Here is a 22,115-nt window from a genome sequence, read left to right on the forward strand (position 1 = left end):
GGAAGTGTGGTTGTGTTGAATTAATAATGATGATATAGCAGCTAGTTGTCATAAATGTTGGCTTATACAAAGAGGTCAATGTTTAAAATTACTTTAAAAAGCAATACATAAGAATCCCCCCCACGCCTGAATCCTGACTTTTTTTTCTTCTGTAATGATGATGTATCTAAAGATGACCACATCTGTATGTATCTGCCATGCCTATAAGCTTGTAACCTTGAATAAAATATACAACATTTTGAAGTCAAGAAGCCAATGGCTAAAATAAAGTAGGAATACAAAGAGAACGCTTAACCAATGACAGTTTTTTTCTAAAATGTTGTTCATTTACACCAGGCACCACCAAACCAAATGTACTGTTAACAGATGCAGTATTTTATATGTATCATAACTTGTGCTGACCCGGCCCATCTGTCAAAATTTTAAAGTCAATGTGGCCCCCAGGCCGAAAAGTTTGCCTGTCATCCTGTTTAAATGAGCACCATCTAGTGTTCAAGATTCTCAGTCAAGAGTGTACATTGCTTAAATGTTGGGAGTGAATACAATGGGACATAAAATTAGTTCTGGGGAGCAAGCAGAAAATGTTAAAGTTTGCCCTGTTTGCCTTGGCCCTGTTTAAAAAGCGAACACCCAGAGTTCAAGGGTCATCACCTTGGTTACTGAAAGCAGTTTGCGTATGGCCCACTACCATTCACACAAAAAACCTCCACCTGACAACTTGCAACACAAAGATTCCCATCAACTCATTGGCTGCCATTGACCAAGATAGACAAAAAAAATCATGTTTCCTTCCCACTTGCGACAATATAACTAAACTCATTCACAAGCATTCACAAACTGTTCAAATCGTTCAAACCCTTCGACTTGGGGGCCATTTGTATCTATGAAGACATTCATTCATTTTCACAACCGCATATCCTCACAAAGGTGCTAGATCCTATCCAAACTAGCTAACTACAAGCGGGGGACACCCTGAGTCGGTGGCCAGCCAATCACAGGTCACAAGAAGACTTACAACCATTCATGCTTACACTCATACCAAGGGGCAATTTAGAGTGCTCTACCGGCCTAACGTGCATGTTTTAGAGATGAGGGAGGAAACTGGAGTACCCAGAGAAATCCCACACAAGCCCTGGGTGAACACACAAACTCCACAAAGTGAGGACCAACCTGGGATCAAACCCTCGACCCCAGGAATGTGAGGCAGATGTGCTAACTGCTTCCTAATCGAGGCCGGAGGGCACAGTGTGGCTGTTTTTTGGTCACTTTCCTATCAAAACAAGAAAACCAAAGCACTCTTGCATCCTTTCCGGGCATAAAGGATTCAATAACTGGTATGCTGTTGTTTACATGTACCAAACTCGTCCTTCCTGCACCTTTGGTGCATATTTCAGATATTGTGTCCAGTGCAAAGGTGAAAATGCTATGGGGTAACTGTGAGTCCCACTTATTTACTAAAGGTCTAATTATTTACCCAGCCAGACTCTGATAAGGACACCTCTGCCTGCAAAACATGACATAACAGATTGAAGAAAACGTAGCAGTGTGGGTGAAAAAGGAACCATTCAAAATCCAATTTTCTGACTATTCGCAGATCATCATGTTTGTCAATTTGCCTATGTTTTTGTTGTTGTTTTTTGTAGTTTTCTTTTACAGGATAGAAGTAAAGTTAGACCTAATTAATAGGGATGAACGTAGGTTATGTAAAGAATTTTAAGCGCGGACGAGGTCGTAGAACTGATGAGTTGTTTTGAAAGCGCTGATAATCAGTGTTTGCACGTGCACAGATGTGGGTGTGCGTGCGTTTGTGTGCTTTATATCTGCTGATTGGCTGGTCAAAGAGGAGCCTCCTCTTCGCCAAAGCCAATGTCACTCAAGTAAGAGCAGACCAGATCAGATCTAGAAAAAGTAAACACACGTTTAATCTGAACCAGATCCAAGCTGTTTGTGAAAATGGGAGCTTTACATTTCCAAATGGCTCACAATGTAAAAGAGGCTTGCTCAGAATAAAAACAATAAAGGCTTCATTTGAAAAACAGCTCACCACTGTGTTAATCAGTGTCATCTTCAAATGAGAAAACCCATTCTAGAATTTATTGACTTTTTCTAATCCTTAACCATTGTGGTGGTTTGCTTATACAAAAGGTTACAAAGGTCTTTGGATACCACTAACGGTTTTGTTTCAATTGTACTATTTTACCTGAAATGTAAATGGTAAAATACACATTATACTGTACAGTTATGTTTGTAATATTTCCTGCTTAGAAAAGATACTAGTGAATTATAGCTGAACTTATTCCAGTAGCTAATTGAATCATCAAAAGTCGACGGTATTATTATAATGGTCTAAAAAATGAATCATTAAAAAAAATTAAGCTCGAGTTTAAAAAAAAAGTATCATAGAACAAAAAATGTTTATGCAAATATGACTTGTCATTCTCTATGAATCTGATGAACATTAAATGGTACTTTTTTAATCCAAATAAATTAAAACAAACTTTTAACTTGTCTTAATCTATTGAAACTGCCCTTATACGTTTCAAGCATTACAGCATAAAGTGAGTTTCCATGTATGGCAAGAATATTATCAGTTGGATTATATTTTGCCGGTATACATTTTAAACTAACAAAACATTAACATCATATACACACACGTATCCTGTGATATACATCTGTGTACATGCATTTTAAAGTATACTTCATTCCACCCCAAAAAAGGAAGACATTTGTTTATATCTATTTTTGTGAGTAAATTTTCACTTAAGTTTCAAGTTAAATTCCTTCCAAAATAAGATAAAGTAAAGATAACCTTCCGTTACGTGTATACACTAACGTGCAACAAATACCAATGGAAGGATACCATTCTTCCATCCAATGACGCACACTGCCCCGTGCCCAATAGGTCAAAGACCTGTTTTCCTTCATACCTTAAGTCAAAACGCACTTAGTGCTCAGCTTCACTCTCAGCCTGCTGGTCAAAGGCGGCGCACAGCACAGGCAGCTATGATGCAGCGGACTTTGTTCAGCCGGAGGAGCGGGCTCCTGGTCCGACAGGCGGCCGCCACGGCCCTCGATGGCCCCCCCGCGCAGCGCCTGGATCGTCGCTCCGCGTCAGCCGTCACCATCCCCCCTCCGGCGAGCATGCTGCGGCCGCTGGAAGTGCCTCTGCGCTACTTGTTCGGACCCGGACCCTCCAATGTCCCTCCGCGGGTCCTCGCTGCGGGGGCCAAACCGATAATTGGTCACCTGCACCCAGAAATGTATGAGGTAATGCACTTTTTCTTTTGGGATTTTTTTTTTTTTACTTTAAAGGGAGCAGTAAATGAGGGAAGTACTAAAGAACGTAAAATGAATCGTAAAGCACAATCCAGAGGGGAAAACAGAGGACTTTAAAGTTAAAAAAAACTGAACTGTGTAGAACATTTTCTCTACTCTAAAAGTAAGCAATTGTAACATTGTGTGGTTTGAAAATTGGAGTTTTACATAATTGTAAAATGTATGAAGAATGAAAAAGTTCTGTATAGGGTTTAAAATTTTCATTATAATTATTTATGAACTGTCAACTATATTGGGTTTATAGTGGACTATTGTGTGTATTTTTTATAGGAAACCATTACCTTAACATGAGATGAAAATTTGAATAGATTAGTGTTTAAAAAAGATATAATAAAGTTATATTTATAAATATATTTACATAATGGTATATTTCACATAGATCAAAAGCAATCCCCCTATTACTTTCAAATAATATGTATTTTTATATTTTGTTTCCTTTGACAAAATACACCTAATCTATTTGAAATGCGAGTGGTTGGCAAAATGGAATGGACGTCTATCATGATTTGATTTTCTAAATACTACATGTCAAATAAGCCCAATAGGATTGCTGACCATCAAAGAACTTTTTAAAGGTCATTTTTCCCCTGTTCTTTCTTTGGACTCTCGGTTTCAATATGTAAAGAAATATTAGCAATGTGATATTTTGTGAGGGGCGACCTGATGATGAGTGGTTAGCAAGGTGGCCTCACTGCGGGAGACCTAGGTTCAAATCCAGGTCGGTCCACCTATAATGGAGTTTGCATGTTCTCCCCAGGCCTGTGTGGGTTTCCTCCAGGTACTCTGGTTTCCTCCCACATTCTAAAGACATGCATAGTAGGCAGATTGGACTCTCTAAATTGCCCCTAGATATGAATGTGAGCGTGAATAGTCGTTTGTCTCTTTGTGCCCTGCGATTGGCTGGCCACCAATTTAGGGTGTCCCCCACCTCTGGCCCGAAGTCAGCTGGGATAAGCTCAAGCACCCCCTGCAACCCTAGTGAGGATAAACCGGTTCAGAAAGTGAGATGAGATGAGATATTTTGTGAATTTAAATTCTAATATTGAATCAAAATTGCCCAAAAACCAATCATGCACTTGATTCAATACACCCCAAAATGCTTATATTTTATATTAGATTACATTAGATCAGATCACAATTAAGAATATATCTTAAAAATGTTGTTTGAGTGGAGACTTTGATATAATTTGACATGTTTGTCTTTTTTTCTGTTTTTTTAAGATCATGAATGACATCAAGGAGGGGATTCGGTACGCCTTTCAGACAGAGAACAACATGACAATATCCATGAGTGGCTCAGGCCATGCCGCAATGGAGTGTGCGGTCTTCAACACAGTGGAGCCAGGGGAGAGTGTCCTGGTGGCTATCAATGGAATCTGGGGGGAGCGTGTAGCCGAAATTGCAGAGAGAATGGGTTCGTGTTTTGACAGACACTGATATGAATGTAATGCTCAGCGTTTGTCTTACACCTTATTCTTCATGATTACTTCATAGGTGCTAATGTACATAAACTTGTGAAAACACCAGGAAATTACTTCAGCAATCAGGAGATTGAACAGGTAAGAAAAATTCAAATGCTAGAGAAATAAATCCCATACAGAATATATTCATTTGGGTGGGAAAAAGGAAGCAAACACTAAGAGATTGTCGTTAAATATTAAAAGAGATACTCTGTGAATACTAATTGGTAAAGTAAATATAAGACTTTAACTCAAGCCTTCACGGGTACAGCCACTTTCTCCTGATATATTTTTATTTGCAGTCAAAAACTGCTCAAACCCTTTAAAAAAAAAAGTTAATTTCTGCCATCTACTGGTAACTTTGTTGCACTAACCTTGCCTCCAATCTTTGAACTCCCAGTCCAGCAACCTCAGACATTACCGCACCCCTCACTTTGGAAAAAAACCCTTTACGACAAAATAAAACATTTTTGAAAGTGAACGCTCACATTCAGACATAAATCCGACTTCGACTCGTCTAAATCTGTTAAGCAAGAAGTAGAAAATAAATCAATCCATAAATAGCATCTACCACATTATATATAAATTAATTCAATGGACAATGTATGGCTTTATCTGCTGTATAAGTCTCATAAAGTCATGACAACTTTATATAATCACACATTTCTTCTTATGTTTGAAAATAATCTTAAGGAATGGACATCTTTTAGGGAATAATTGTTCATATTTCCAAATGAAAAAGAACTGAGAATGGGGTCACTCTTATCTCAAAACACTACTGTATAGTAAAATAATAACATTCAACATATGTTTGCAGGCTGTGGAGAAACACAAGCCGGTTCTGTTCTTTCTCGCACACGGAGAGTCATCGGCTGGACTGTGTCACCCAATTGACGGCATTGGAGACATCTGCAGAAAGTGCGTTCCCAAGTGCATTTGTTCATTCAACAACTCTATTTCTTACTTTATCCTGCATTTATCTTTTAGACATGGCTGTCTCTTCCTAGTCGACACTGTTGCATCACTTGGGGCTGCACCCATTTTCATGGATCAACAAAGTAAAGAATAGCATAACAAAAGAAACAGCGCCAAAATGTGATGTTTTTTTTTTCCCTCACCAACTTGCTCCTTGTTATGCTACCAGACATTGACATCTTGTACACGGGTTCTCAGAAGGCCTTGAATGCACCACCTGGCACGGCTCCCATCTCTTTTAATGACAGAGCATGGTAAAAAAAAAGGGGGGCCCTTACAAACTATACTAAATATTGCATGTCTAAGTACTGCAATGATTTCATCTACTCTCTTTTCAATCCTGCACAGCCACAAGATGTTTAACAGGAAAACGAAACCGGTGTCGTACCTCTTCGATATGACATACTTGTCCAACTATTGGGGCTGTGGTGGCGAAACGTCCAGAATGTAAGCCTACCTCATATCCATCTATGAATTGATTTACCAGACTAATGTAGCTGAACTGAAAAATACATTCAAATGAAACATAACTTTTAGCATTGCTATTTTTCCCCCCGCCAGGTACCACCATACCGGACCAGTTTCAGGTTTCTTTGCCTTGAGAGAGAGTTTAGCTATTCTGGCAGAAAAGGTAAAAAAAAAAATCTTTAATTGTCATGCAGTAAACATTAGTTTATAATACACCCCATTTTTTTAGCCAAATGCATAACAAGTACCCCCAAAACAGATTAATATCTGAAAATTAAAGTATTATTTGCTTTGTACTGTAGTCACCCTAAAGAGAATGGATTTTACTTTATAAAAGAAGTGTATATCCTCATACTCAAAAGTTATGAAAACTATAATAGACTCTAGTGAACTTTTACAAACCCTAAACATGTCTTTAAACCCAATTCTAATTTGAAACACTAAACTTGGTAACTGTCATAAACTATGCCTGTAATAATGAAACAAATCCATAGAAAATCTGCAAAAAACAATGCCTTAAAACATGTTTTTTTTAAAGATCTAACACTTAAGTTTAAATCCTAACTTGATTTTTAAATACTAGTTTTAAACATTAAACCTGACACAGTATTGATATTGAATATTAAACAATATTTGAATCTTTAATTTGATTTAATTTTACCAGGCAAAGAAATTTTGACCTCAAATGCCTTTGAATAAAGCTTTTATCAAAACAAAAAAAATAATTAGAAATATAAAGTATGTTAAGGTTGACCAGCATTCCATCATTCAGTTGACTTTCCAGTTGTATGGATATCTCCAATTTATAGACTGGTAAAGTAAATACATATATTGATTGTTTTTGTCGCCCTCTAGGGGCTAGAGGAGTCTTGGAGGAAACACAAGGAAGTTGCAGCCTACCTCTATAAAGGACTTGAAGATATGGGTCTCAAACTCTTCATTTCGGAAAAGGTGAGACCGAAAAAAAACCGTTTGATTGAGATGACAATGTAGGAAAGTGGAATTTAACCTGTTTCTTCTGACTGAATTTGGCAAATGTTGTTCAGGATTTGCGGCTTCCCTCCGTTACCACCATTGCCATCCCTGAGGGATATGACTGGAGGGAGTTGCTGTTATACATCATGAAGAATCACCAGATGGAGATGACAGGAGGCCTGGGACCCTCCATTGGCATGGTGAGTAACTGCTGATAGCAGGTTGTGAATTTGGTACCTGGACAAAAAAAAAACAGTGAATTAACATCTTAGCAGGTTGTGTAAATACCATTATTAGTACAGCTCTTTTTACACATCTATGATCTGACATGCACTCATTTTTTTTTATGTCAGGTGATGCGAATCGGCCTTATGGGCTACAACTGTGAGACGGCTAATGCCAACATGGCACTAAATGCCTTGGCGGACGCGCTGAAAAGCTGTAAAAAGAGCAAGGCTTAAAAAAGAAGCACCATGACCATAGATGGAAGAAAAAGCAGGGATTGCCAACAATGTGTAATCCATTCATTTGATTGCAAATGGCTCACAAAAACTGTTGAGATGTATTGAAATGAAAGAGAAATAGACACCACTTGGTTTGTGTGAAATGCACTGGTAGCTGTCAATAAATATGGGTTGTTTTCTGTGTTAATGGTGTAATTATGTATTTAACCCAAACAGCAAGTGTGTTGAAATTTTCATATTGAGTTCATATTTATCTGTTTCATTTCCATTGTCCTGCTTTCATGTGTCAAATTGTGAATGCATTTTGTCTGTTCAATTAGGTATATTATGTACATGATGTATTTTTGATTATGCATTAGCACAGCTTTATGTCGTATCTTGCATGTTGGCATAGATTTATATCATTCTATAATTCTATAATTTTAAGATCCATCAATATATTTCAGAAAAATATTACGGCGTATAGAATTTAAAGGTTATGTATGACAAAAGAATGCTCGGAAATGCAATAAAAGAATGGAGGCCATCAAATTTCTTAAGTCTATTAAATTTGAACTACATTTCCCAGAATGCCATTAAACCTCAGGCGCGCGTACGGTCACCTGATCAGTCTCTCTCAAAATTGTTGGGAATATTTTGTCTCTTAACCGACTCCAATTTTTACAGAAAATGTCTTGTCCCATGCATCATTCAGGTAGGAAGTTTCAATTTTCGTTTAAAGTAATTCACACTTTACAATTTGGCGTAATGTAATAGAGCGATCGCAAGTTGATCCAGGTGTGGTTTGCATGGTTTGTAGCGCATATTGAATGTACTTACTTGAAATGTACCAAACAGGTACATGCGGATTTCTATTTTCACATTTTAGTGTCTATAATTCTCAAACATCTGTCTTCGCTTTCGATTTCCAGCGCTCATGACACGATTCAAGTTATCGTCACGCGCCTGGGGGATTCTTAAGCACATTTTGGACGCATTCGTTTTCGATCTTCAGAATGAACATTGTTATATACTAGAACTAGATGATCAAGTTCACCTTGTCTTTTGCGTCAGTACCTCCCTGTTTCACTTCTTCTTTTCTCCGAAGCAGTATTCACATGATTAGATAGCGTCATCTATTGGAAAAAAGAAGCGTTGCAGTCATATTCTTACACGCTTGCATATGCTGCATTCAAAACATTTTTGATAAATCAGTACAATCAATTGTTTTAAAATTAGGAGACCTTACCTTCAACGTAATAGTCAATGATTTATTGTATTGTACCTTATGCAATCTAAAAAAACATTAATTAATCTTCTGTACTATGCATCCTCTGCAAAAATATATATATTTTAAAGGAAAATTGAATAATCAAAGGACATTGCATTGACTGTCATTTAGTGCAGATGAACCCAGCCATTACACCCCTTGACTGGCTTCTGGGTACCTGGCAGTCAGAAGAACCCGGTGAAGGCCGCTTTCCCACCATCCAACCTTTCCGCTACTCCGAGACACTTCAATTCAGCCACGTCGGGCAGCCTGTCATCAATTTCTCGTCTGTTTTCCAAGACACTCTTTTGAAATTAGCAACAAAAAAGCCTGCCAATGACCCTCTTCTTCTGTTTGGATGTTTGAAGGTTCAGCGCCTTCCACGTGGACTCCAAGAAGCCGCTACACAGAGAGTGCGGCTTCATCCGAATGCAGCCGGGTACCAACAGAGTGGCTTTTATTGTGGCCCAGAATACAGGTGTGCTACTTTCTTACTTTGTGGCAAAGTTAACTTCAACTGAAATTGGCAATGGTTTTATCCTTAATTCGGGGCAGGCTTGGTGGAGATCGAGGAGGGCGAGCTCACGGGCCAGCTCCTCAACCTCCACAGCCAAACCATCGCCAGAATCTCCTTCGCCAAGGAGCCTCACGTTAAGGAGGTACCTCAACGTTGCATTCTCCTTATTTGGGTTTTTGACACAGCTTCCTGATTGTAGTTTTTTTTTACTTGTAGGTTTCACGAACATTTGAACTCCTTCCTGATGGGCGACTGGAGCAGAGGGTTTCCATGGCAACAGACAGCCAGCCACTCACAGAGCACTTGCGCATCGCTTACGTCCGCTCGCCATGAAACTAAAAATGTGGCATGATTCACACTTAAACCTGTTTGTTAGTGGTTTAATTTTAGCACATGTGATTTGTGTTACATAATATTTTTTGGAGTCTTTTTTTTAATACCGGCCTTCCTTGTGTACCAGCATTGAATGCAGAGTATTTGGTCTTTGGCATATGGGTGCTACTTTATCTAGTCTTCTGCTTGATGTTACTTTTTCAGAAAATTTGTTGATGATTTACTAATTATTGAACAATATTTTGTCTTCAAATAGGATTCTAACTGTCGTAAATTGTGCATATGCTCAACAATATGAGAAATTGGATGGAACTCGATTGATTTTCTTACTGATTGTCATGAGGAAAAAATGTATTTGCTAAATCATGTCCTTTATTGCAGAGGAAAAACAAAATAATATTCTCACACAATTTAACCTTTTAAATAAGAAAAACACCCACCAAGCATGTCACACAATCACTCTGAAGAGTTTCTCCTGCACCTGTTTTTCTGTATACTGCAATGGCTTTAAATCGCTCCAAAAATAAAACCTTAAATAATCTATCTACACATTAAAGAGTGAAGAAAAACAGCAAAAATGTTCATGTGTAAAGTCCTCTTTGGCCCTGAATTTGCACTATGATGCAAAAGAACTTGCATAAAAGTCACTTGACAGAAGCAGGGAAATATCATTTGGCAGTTCTCTCTTCCTTGGGGGGTTTGGGGGATGGGGGGGGGGGGGGGGGGTTTCATCTCAATTGCGCTCGGTCCGTCATGTTGTGACAAGACTCTGGAAAAAGCCCCGTCCCTGTGACAGAGGACGGCGAGCGAGCATTTGCTGATAGCCGCCCTGTAGCAGTCCTTTCTCAACTCAACGAATGTGAGCCCACAGGAGTCTATTGGGCTTCACCCTTCCTTCATGATATAGACGTACATAGAGGTGAGGAAATAGCGCAGGGAATCCAGAGCAGAGGACAGCCATCGGTGTTCAGGGAAGAGCTCCCTCTTCACCACGCAATTGGTCAGTTCCACCTGCATGAGGAAAACCAGAGAGAACTTTAGTAAAAGTGTCCTTATTTCTTTTATTAATAAAAAATGCAGTTATAGTATATAGCAGGGGTGGGCAAACTTTTCAGTTCGGGGGCCACATTGACTTTAAAAATTTGACAGATGGGCCAAGTCGGCACAAGATACGATACATATAAAAAAACTGCATCCGTTAACAATACATATGAAGCAAAAACAGGAAAAAAGGACTAAAGTATTAGCATACTCATCACTCATCATTAAAGTAAAAAGTATAAAGTACAAAGTAAAGTAAAATGCAATGTATTAAGAAATATTAAAATGGAATTTAAAAAAAGATAGATGGGCTATAAAATTAGAAAAACAAATAAGAGTGGACAGAGCTACTGCCACTGGCTTCCGCGTGATGGCGCTATCTTGGGGAAGAAAAAAATAATATTTGGACAATGTCGGCGGGCCGGATTAAAAAGCCCTATCTGGCTCGCAGGCCGTAGTTTGCCCATGTCTGGTTACCATGTATAGTTTACCATTGGCTGCCATGGAGGTTAACTTTAAAAAGTTGAATAAAAAGAGCAGAAGCATTGTGCTCACCCATCCTCCACGTCTCTTGAGCCACTGAACAAGGTGCTTGCGCACAATCTGGCCCAGACTGTCCACAATGACATTAACGGAGGCAGCATGTCCAAGCCTTACACAATCCACTGCCAGGGCACCGGCAACTGCATACATGGATACCACCTTACCCCACGTTATGCCTGTGTACACACACAAAAAAGTACTTAAATGTATCTCTCAAAACAATGACAGTGTATTAACTCCAAGCTGACAATTAGATGTCCCTTTTCCCCACAATTTTATTGTATTATTCCACCCATGTACATGCAAATGTAGGAAGGCACGGTAATATTCAACTCTATTGGTTCTGATTAGATGTGACTTTAATTCATTCTGTGATAATGCTTGAAGCTCAAATTATATTTAGACATTAAAAGTGTTGTTTTGACTTAAGGCTCAAAACACTCAGATGCCTTAATGAAACAATTCTAACACAGTTATGATTTGAAATTATGAATTAATGTGATATGCGGTAACGCTCATAGTTCAAAACACTCCTATCTCAAATCATCTTTGCCTAATGAATCATACTTTTACTACAGTGGCAAAAAAAGAAGAATTGTTCAATCATATTTGGTCCTTAGTGATAAAATAGAGTTGTATAAGCACTAATTTTCTCGCTAATGTGCAGTATATGTCATATACTTTTGCCTGTAAGCATTTCTTATCATTTTAAAAGATGATTTTGTTCATAAATTATCCATTGACCAGGAAGGTCACCTCTTGGGAAAATCCAAATCATTTGCTTTCTGTTTAATCAAACACTTGCCCACATTGGACTTCGGTTCTTGTAATAATACGGAATGACATGTCCACACATTGATAAGAGTTTGTCAGCCACTAGAAACAAGTGAACAACTATAATAACATTAACTTCCTCCTGGGTGCGTTTGCATCATCCTCCTACTCATCTCCTGACCCACAATACCTATCTATAAACGCCACGAGGCCGAGGAGAGCTTAAACCAGATAAGCGCAAAGTGTCAGAGCTCAGACAAAACGGCCGAGAATAGAAAGTGACATTGGTGGGGATAAAGCGAGTCAGGACGGCCGGAAAGGAGAAGAGAAGAGAGGAGATAGTCGCCTTGAGTGGGAAACCTCATGCTTGTCATATTAGGGAGAAGACTCATCTTTTACATACATTAAAGTAATAATAGTAACATAGGGAATAATGGGTTAAATAGCCATTTATCAAGGTAGGTTTTTCAGACAACTTTAACCTAAAATAAAAGTAACATTACAGTAGGCTGGCGGTGGTCCGAGAGAGAAAAAATATATATATATGTCAGTGGCAGGCCCAGCCAAACTATGAAAAAAAAAGTCTCAGTTAGAGTCCGGAAAAAACAGTAATTATCTTTTGTCATGATCAACCCTAAGTACTAGCAGTAAATAATCACATTTCAGTACCGCAGAAGGGAATAGATGTCCACAGGAGGTTAAGCAGTGATCAATCATACAGTGAATGAGTTTAAAAAAATAAAATTCACATCTTAAATGCATTCTGTAAAGAAGAAAAGGGTTTGTGAGAAGCCTCATCCTCAAATGACCTGACCCATACAGTGTACTGTAAGTCATAATAGCTTGGGTGGATTATGTCGCCGAAACTAATGCGTGAACTTTGGAGAACACTCATATCCACTGTCTAACTTCAACGCGTGATGACCGAGACTAAATCTTACAAAAGGCAACCTAGAGTAAATCATGCGCAAAAGCCCCCCCACACCCCCTTCTCTTTCTATTTATAAGCACATCTCGAGGTCTGTCGGAGAAATCCCACGCAGTCTCCTGAAACACGCTTGTTCAAAAGCCTGCCAAAAAAGGCAAAAGGAGCGCAGATGTTTTGGAAGTTTCCAGGCAAACGCAGGCCAAAGTCAACATACCACAAGCGAAAATACTTGTGATTATTCAGAAGAACAAAATAAAAGGCCACTATTTACTTTTTAAAATAAGATGGGGTGAGGGACAAATATACATGACTATTCTTGGAAAGATTTATTCTCATAAGGTCCAAACATTAAATAAAAATAAAAAAAACTTTTAATCTCAGGTATATGTAATTTTGGCTGATAATACACTAATTTCTCAGAATATAACCTTTGGAATATACTTTTTTTTCTAAAATATAGGACTAATCCAGGGGTGAGCAAACTTTTGGGCCCGGGGGCCACATTGACTTTAAAAATTTGCCAGAGTTTATATTGCCGGGTCAGCACAAGATACGATACATATAAAAAAGTGCATCCGTTAACAGTACATATGAAACATAATGAGAAAAAAAGGACCTAAGTATTAACGTACTCATCATTCATCATTAAAGTATGAAGTACAAAGTAAAGTAACAATGAATGTATTAAGAAATATTAAAATGTCATTTAAAAAAAGATATAGGGGCTGTAAAACACAAAAAAAACACAAGAGTGGACTGAGCTACTGCCACTGGGTTCCGCGTGACGGCACCATCTTGTGAAATAAAAAAAAATCAATGAATAAAAAAAACATTTGGACAACGTCGGCGGGCCGAAATAAAAAGGCTAATGGGCCGTATGTGGCCCGCGAGCCGTACTTTGCCCATGTATGGACTAATCTCACCATCCAGACTTTTTATAATATGGAATTTATCACATTTTCCTCCTAAACACGCACATTAATTGTGAGGGATTTATGACTTTAATCTAGTAATAATACTTAAAGTTAAGACATAATATTGGTATATTTCAACTTTTTGGAGGGGACCTCGGACTCGTCTATGTGATATTTAAAGTGAAAAGTCTTGTATATGTCACCATATGAATAAAAGTTGAAAAGGATTTGTAAATAATTGGATTCACAAGGTCCACATTTAATTCTATTGTAAACCCTAATGACATATGGGTTGGCCTCCGTTCGCAACAAACAAGTTTCAAAATGTAAATGTTCCGAATGAACAAAACAATAAAGAAAATCCCTTCAATTAGCACAAGTTTAAGTAATTAAATGGGTGTGGTCTCTTCACATACATTTTTGAGGTTTATGCAAGAAGGCGTTCTCCAAGTAAGGAATGGGTTGGGTATAACACGTTGAGGCAAGACTATACTTGCAACACCAAACAAATACATTTTTCCTTTCCCTTTTTTAAGGATCAAGCAGTTTTTAAAACACATTTACATTCCTAAAATTTGCATGTGTAGGGTTAAAACAAATGAGGTGAGACATTTCCAATAATAATTATATTATGACCAAAAAAAAAGGTCCTTTTCAAGGTTAAAGTTGCTAAAATGCTATGTAATCCTTCAACTAGTTTTAAAATTATGACAATAATTATACTAATTCCCAAGATTGAATTCCCCCTTATAAGATTTGTTTCCAAATAAATGAAAAAACAATTTTATACCGCCACGATACAGCAAATAAACTCCTTTTCAGCCAACCGGCAGAAGTTTTTGAGCAAGCCCAAACAGAGCATACCTGCTCTCGTCAGTAATAACTGCCCCACCCACAAAATAATGACTAAAAGTGACAACTCGACATAATTGCGACTTTCTCATTCACCCCGCCAAAATACTTACTGTATTTTACCTCTGGTGAAATACAAAATGCATTTTCTTAATGAATTTATAATCTAATAACAGAGAAAATATGCATATGTGGCCCTAATGTAGTTGTCCATTTAAAAATACTAATGGTGGTTGCCACACTTGGCAACAATAAATGGAATAAATTATTATTTTTTACATTACTGTAAAAGATTTTTAGCCCACTCCTCTTGGCAGAATTGTTTCAATAATGCCACGTTAGATGGTTTTCTAGCAAGAACTGCCAGTTTTAGGTAAGACAACAGCATCTCAACTGGAATGGAATTCAGATTTTGACTTGGCAACATCGAAAAAATAAAATACTACTTTTTTAGGGCAATTTAGTCAATTGACAATTGGCACTAATGTGATGAAAATAGTTTTACTTGTTTGAAGTGTTGCGTACCTGTGGAGAAGATTTCTGTGGCCACACTTATGAAGGCGTCTGAAACCATATTCTCCATGGCAACGGAAATGTTGAGTTGGCGGGCCACATTCGTGTACAAGCTGGGAAGTATGCGTTCCAGCTCGTCACCTTGGAGATGACCACAAAAGGAAAACAAATTGAAAAAAATATCAACACATTGCAAGCAGATGGCATCCATATAATATATAAAAATTGAAACAAGATTCAAAATATGCATTTTGGGGACTATATCCAATGGTTTTACAGTAATAGCATGACAATACATTACAATAAGACAAAAATGCTCTTTATGTACAGGATAATATAGAGCAGGGGTCGGGAACCTTTTTGACAAAGAGGGCCACAAACAATTCATATTTTCCAATGTTTTTCCTTGTGAGAAATACTATGAATTTAAAAGTCAAAATACATACATGTAAACGAGTGCCTATTTTATTTTTTTTTATTTCACCACTTTTAAAGTGGAAAAAAATGAATATTTTTAAATATATTCTTATGCTGTTGCCAATCAAAGAGGATTTATTCCAAGAGTCTACAGCGAAAGTTGATAATTGTAATAGTACAAAAGTAAAGTTAAATGTGGTTGTCCATACTGTTGAAAAATCCTCAAATCAGTATTATAAATAATATTACAGTACAAGTAAGAAAAATGTAGATATATTTAGGGCAACATCATTATATTATTTCCAAAATTGATGATGTTTTTCTGTGGCGAAGTTATTTTAGGCATTTACAGGTATATTTTGAAGAAAAAAGTTGAGGTTGTATTCCAAGGTTGTACTGTTTATCTTCAATACTAAAATCCTAGTAAAATAATTGTTTTAAACTTCCATATGCAACTTGATAAACTATGAAAATGAACTGGCGTGTTTAAGGAAAGCATTTTTCATTTTCAGTGTTTTTTTTTTTTTACCTAAGTCATCTATCTATATACCCTTTATCTTTATTTCTATCTCTAAGATAAGCCACGAAAGGCATCCGGCATGAGAATGACTCAGCGGTCTCACCGAGGCAGAGGAGCACAAAAGAGACGTCGGCGAGGGCAGTGCCGGCATTCATCAAATTAAGTTCGCTTTTGGACCAGGCCAGCCCGTTCTGATGGAGCCGAGACAGAATGAAGTCACGACACAGGGCTTTAGCTTGTGCCACCAACTCCTTGTCGCTCAGGGGTCGCTCGAAGACGTCCATAACCTCGGCGGCAAATGCCGATGACTTGCGTAGAACCTCCATGAGGTCCTCAGGGAAAGGCTCTCTCAATTCGACTATTAGTAAGTGAAGAAGGAGGAAAAAGGAAGAAAAAAAAGAGGACAATGATCACTTTCTTGTGTTTGATCACTTTAGAAAACTTCCTGTTGACATGACATCACACATTTTAAATTTGATTGTCAACAAGAGAAAAAAGTTACATAAGAAATGGCTGGAGGCGGCTGTATGGTGTGCCAAGATGTAACACTGCGTATCTTGCATTATGCAACTGTCAAAACCAACTACAGACAGTTTGCAAAAGCTTTTTTTGTATCCCTAGAGTGAAAATATACTTTTTAAATGCTGATAAATATTAAATTTTATCGGTGATTTAAAAACAGTACAATAAAACCTTTCAATATTATTTTACTTTTTAAAAATATAAGCAAATATAATTTAAAATGTCATAAAATGGGTAAAAGTTGAAATAGATCAAATTTATGACAACAAATAGAACTACAGTGAAGATGAAAATCACTATTAATATGAAATGTGAAATGCACCAATCAACAACCTATCATTCATTCATTCATTCATTCATTCATTTTCTGAACCGCTTATCCTCACAAGAGTCGCAGGGTGCTGGAGGTTATCCCATTAAAATATAATACATTAGAAATATCTGATGGAACTACATGTTGACAGAATTTAACTTAAATTAGTCTACTCATGTAAAAGTATGTTTACAAAATACTATGAAAGAAAAGCAAATGTCCATGAAATAGAAAGCTAAATTATATTTAAATAATAATTATATTGTACAATGAAGTGCAAAACAAAATACTATAAACAAAAGTCAGGAAAAGCTCCATTGCAGCCATGGGAAGAAAAACTGTTTTCATGAAAAGTAAACAATACATTTTTATGTGATATCATCAGAATTTAGAGAAGTTGGGTTCAGATATTTAGAATAAGGGGAGCAGCTACCTTTGTGTTTCAAACAATGATAGAACAGCATGAATAAACCTGAGTAAAAGTGAAGAAACCAATATTGACTTAAAAATGAATCAATAAAACCATAAACTACCCCAAAATAATTGACTTTTCTTACTTTAGTTGTTAGTTATTTAACTTACTGAATGCCATTAACATTTTATTAATTTAGAAGTAAATGCGATCGTTTAATTATTTTTTTAAGTTGTTTTTTTAAATGATTAGAATCCAGACATTAGATACTGGGCTTTGTAGGTCACATTTGTATACCAAATGTTAATGTTCTGTCCTAAGAGACCCATAATACATTTTTTGGTCTTTTAAATGGGGGTTTAGTTGTTTTTTTTAATTAAATCCAAAATATAGACAAATCAATTAGTTATTAAATCGATTCCCGTACGATTACCCAAATAAATCCTACTAAAGTAAATAACAATAATAGCTGAAAAACTCGAGTTGAAAGCCATAAATTCCGACATGTCCCCAAACGCATCACACAACAATTCTGCTTTTGCACGATAACTAGGAAGTACAAAATGAAGATTTCGTGTCCTGCAAGCACAACTTGCATTCCCGACTATATTTCACCGATTCAAACCATTTTATTTTACCTTGATTCTCATTTTCGTCGTCCTTGGTGGCTTCTCCAAAAGGATTTTTGGACTTCCAAATGTGGGAAAACTATCGGCTTGTCAAACGCACGACTCCAGATCGCTTTCTGCTTCTCCTGCAAGGTGGGCTGCTTGCTCATTGTAAACTCATCGCTGGAAAATCCGCCCCCAAATAACAACACAGTTAAAAAAAAAAAAAAAAAAAGAAGGAAGAGACACCTCAAGGGAGTAAATTTTCCTCGCCCTGCCTAACTTACTCACCTGTTGTTCCACCTGGTGGCTGCACTCCATTCACTGACTGGAAACGGGCGGGTGGACCGGTTAGGTGGCCCCTCCCACGGAAAATTTAATGTCGAATAATCGTATTTTCAAGACTAACTTTAAAATTATAGTCTATTTTTAATGTTTATATAAATATATTTTACTACCAAGCCTACCAAAGCTCTTGAACTCATGTTTGTTTTATTTTAGATTTCAGGTTTTATGTAACTGTTCACTGCCACCGGAAATTCCAAATATGGGTACAACTAATCCTCTTCCGACAAGCGGCTAAATTTATCATGACAATGAACCTGTTGGCATTAAACTGACATTTGGGAGCAGGGGGAATTCTTCCAAGGGTTTTCCCCTGTGAAATCTTGCAAAGATGGGTGTGGCACAGAAGCTCAGAGATGACTAGTGACCCTAATGACCTTTAACCCTTCATAGTGACAATTTTTGGTCCAATTCATTTAATCTGGGAGGACTGGCTGTGTATGCTTAAATTTCATAGCCGTTGACAGCAGTAAACGTGCGATCGCCCTTCCCAGTCAAATTGTATTGGACGTCTGCTGCTGTCAATGGCAGCCAATGAGTTAAATGTTCCCTTCCAATCCTGCCGGCTGAGTGGTTAGTGCATCTGCCTCACAGTGGGGAACCTGGGTTTAAATCCAGGTCGGTTCACCTGTGAGGAGTGTGCATGTTGGACACTTTAAATTGCCCTTAGGTATGAGTGTGAGCATGAATGGTTGTTTGTCTCTTTGTGCCTGCGATTGGCTGGCCACCAATTCAGTGTGTCCCCTGCCTCTGACCCAAAGTCAGCTGGGATAGGCTCCAGCACCCCCTGCGCCGCTATTGAGGATAAAGGGGTTCAGAAAATGAGATGAGATGCATGAATGGCGTTAACAAATCAATACATTTGTAAATGTACAGTCATTCATCTTCTATATATTGCTTATGATCCTGTAAGTTGTGGGGGTGCTTGAGTCTATCCCAGCTAACTATGGACAGACTACGGGGTACTTCCTGAACTAATTTCCTGTCAGTTGCAGTTTTTCAATGGAATTTTAACAAACAAACCAAAATAGAATTTAAATAAACAATATAAATTCCTCACACATCACACAGTTAAAGTATCAACTAGTTCTTTTTTAAAACAGATTTAGGTTTTCAAATTAGGTTTTGAAAACTATTTTAGGGTTACATTCAATGGTTTCGTTGAAGAATCTAATAAAGGTGAACTATTCGTTGATAGGTCATCAGAGGGTAATTTTAATTATGTCCACATAATGTCGCTGTTTCCCATGGCATTTTGTCAACAGTTCAATTTATTTGCTGTAATATTATAAATTAAATAGCATTTAATCAAGTTGGCATTCATTTTATTAAAACTTTGCTTGGTTGAATATCGAATAAATTATAAGGTTACGATCTGTTAATTTATCCTTTAGTGATTGGAGCCAAAAAAAGATAATAAAATGTCCAGATTATTGCTCCAACGGAGGATTATTGGTATTTTTTTTTATCCTGCTTCATGTTGACGATCTTTGGTTATCATCGTTTTTCTGTACAATAAGGAAGGAAAAATCCCTCCAATCAGACCTCACACCACTAAAAATCAACCATTTTCTCAAAATAACTCAAATTTAGCCCGATCATCAGATTGTGAGAACATGTTAAACTCTTCAAATTCACTGTCAAATGTATGGCTTCAAAGCAACCACAATCTTCATCCTCATCACATATTCTACTAAATACCATAAGAGGGATTGTGATTTAGTTCCAGATGATATAATAAATTGACAGTCTTGACAGTTGAGGATTCCAACCTTGTCAGTGTTGCACTAACGAGAATTTCTATGTCAACGTGACACACGTTAGGCATTATTGATTTCACAAACTGAGCTGTGAATTCACGCTTGTTTTAACAAGTTCCGTTTGTGAATTTTTGCAACTCAAGCAAGAACTGTGCCCTGATTGGTTAATTGACGACGAGTGGTGAGACCTGAGGAGCATGCACATTCTTTGTTGATTTAATTACTGAGACATCTGTGCCTGCCCTTGTTATGTCACATTGTTCCTTTCTTAGTTCGTGTCACAAGACCACGAGGGACAGATTGCTCGCACATTTATTAATGCCTGAAAAAAAGCTGATTTACCTCCTCACCCATTACAGATAATAGTGCAATCCCACTGAAAAATGTGGGTTTAAAAAGTCACATTTAGAATTGCCCTATCCGAATAACAAGGCCCTGAAATGAAATTTTATGGACACACCCACCACGCAGCCCACTAGTTGAGTGGTTAGCACGTTGACCTCACAGTTTTGAGATTGAAAGTGTGCGTGGGTTTTCTACGGGTACTCCGGTTTCCTTCCATTACAGGACACAAGACAATGTCCCAAGCCAATATGGAAAGAGTGGAAATAATATTGTTAATTTTGCTGACCACTCTGCTGTCTCCCAAAATGTCATTTTGATGATTAGACATTTCCAGCCATGTTTTTCCTCGCGAGCGTCCATATGCTTGACTGTCAAAGTATGCAAATAGGGACACTATGTGAAGCACCTCCCACTCTCGTGCTCAGATTCCATTCATTCTTGATCTCTTTTATTTTAGGCCGCCTTGTGAAGTAATGTACAGGGTGGGTGAAAGGGGCGGGGGGTGGCCACGTCATCTAGGGGAACTGGTTGTACCAGAGGCGTGGGGGGGGGGGGGGGGGGTGCTCGTCACCGGGTTGGACAATGAACAACGACCTCCTTTGCATTTGCAATACTGCTGCGGTATGTGTGTATGCCTGCATGTGTGTGGGGCATGACTCTGGTAGAAATCCTAGACCTTTGCTCCATATTTTGGCATTGTGGAGCAGTCTTGACAAATAGTTTAAACATGCATTTATTTTATGAACTGTTTATCAAGCGTTGCAGGGGGGTGCTGGAGCCCATCCCACCTTACTAGTGAGGACCTGGTATCGAACTAAACACCACCAAATCGAATTCCAGATCACAACCTAAGACTTAAACTTGAAACCCTCATTTGAAACATAACCTTTTTCAAAAACCCTTAAAAGAATCAAATAAACCAATTTTGAAACCCCACCTTTTAAGATTTTAATTTGAAACCCTAAGGTTTAAAGACTAAACAATATTTAAAACCAGCATTTTAAACTCCAATCCTGTCTGGAAACACCAATCTGGGATTTAATTAACAAACCTAACCTGAGTTTTCTTCATTTAATTTTCTGCACCAATTATATACCTATAAGTGTTGTAAGGGTGCTGAAGCCTATCGCAGATAGCTGTGGAATGTTAAACTGTTCACAAGACAAATTACACAGTAGCAATTGTCAGTGTTCAAACAAACTAGATCTTATAATGTCTTAAAAGTATGAAATAATGATAGTGTCTTAAATGCCAATGGAAAATTGCATGCAATTGTATCAGAAAAATGTTCAAGTGGTATAGAAGAATTTATTTCCACTCAACCTAAGTTGAATATTTCAAATATTAGTTACCATTTAGATGAAATGATTTAATTGAAGGCCCAGCGGTTGAGTGGTCCTGGGTTTGAATCCAGGTTGGTCCAGGTGTGTGGAGTTTGCATGTTCTCCCTGGGCCTGTGTGGGTTTTCTCTGGGTTCTCCGGTATCCTCCTACATTCCAAAGACATGCAGGCTAAGATTATTGAACACACA

The 22,115-nt window shown here is 37.7% G+C and overlaps 3 protein-coding genes across 3 annotated transcripts; 2 read left to right on the top strand and 1 right to left on the bottom strand.

Moving 5' to 3' along the window:
* The first annotated feature begins 2,939 nt into the window (after positions 1–2,939).
* agxtb (alanine--glyoxylate and serine--pyruvate aminotransferase b) lies at positions 2,940–7,861 on the top strand. Its single transcript, XM_077724602.1, has 11 exons — positions 2,940–3,267; positions 4,558–4,750; positions 4,831–4,895; positions 5,614–5,714; positions 5,784–5,854; positions 5,941–6,025; positions 6,120–6,218; positions 6,333–6,402; positions 7,095–7,190; positions 7,286–7,414; positions 7,568–7,861. Exons 1-11 carry the CDS (start codon positions 3,004–3,006, stop codon positions 7,673–7,675), a joined length of 1,281 nt encoding a protein of 426 aa, XP_077580728.1. The 5' UTR covers positions 2,940–3,003; the 3' UTR covers positions 7,676–7,861.
* Positions 7,862–8,021: 160 nt separating this feature from the next.
* Positions 8,022–10,037, top strand: thap4 (THAP domain containing 4). The gene is made up of 5 exons (XM_077724604.1): positions 8,022–8,372; positions 9,060–9,213; positions 9,296–9,405; positions 9,483–9,586; positions 9,661–10,037. Exons 1-5 carry the CDS (start codon positions 8,348–8,350, stop codon positions 9,775–9,777), a joined length of 510 nt encoding a protein of 169 aa, XP_077580730.1. The 5' UTR covers positions 8,022–8,347; the 3' UTR covers positions 9,778–10,037.
* A 485-nt stretch (positions 10,038–10,522) lies between these two features.
* Positions 10,523–18,578, bottom strand: LOC144201816 (bcl-2-related ovarian killer protein homolog B-like). The gene is made up of 6 exons (XM_077724603.1): positions 18,426–18,578; positions 18,165–18,317; positions 16,383–16,637; positions 15,355–15,483; positions 11,374–11,537; positions 10,523–10,788 (listed from the first exon to the last, which is right to left on the bottom strand). The coding sequence occupies exons 3-6, from the start codon at positions 16,603–16,605 to the stop codon at positions 10,663–10,665; spliced, it is 642 nt and encodes a 213-aa protein (XP_077580729.1). The 5' UTR covers positions 16,606–16,637; positions 18,165–18,317; positions 18,426–18,578; the 3' UTR covers positions 10,523–10,662.
* Between the last annotated feature and the right edge of the window lie 3,537 nt (positions 18,579–22,115).

This window comes from Stigmatopora nigra, chromosome 9 (assembly GCF_051989575.1).
Source record: "Stigmatopora nigra isolate UIUO_SnigA chromosome 9, RoL_Snig_1.1, whole genome shotgun sequence".
NCBI lineage: Eukaryota > Metazoa > Chordata > Actinopteri > Syngnathiformes > Syngnathidae > Stigmatopora > Stigmatopora nigra.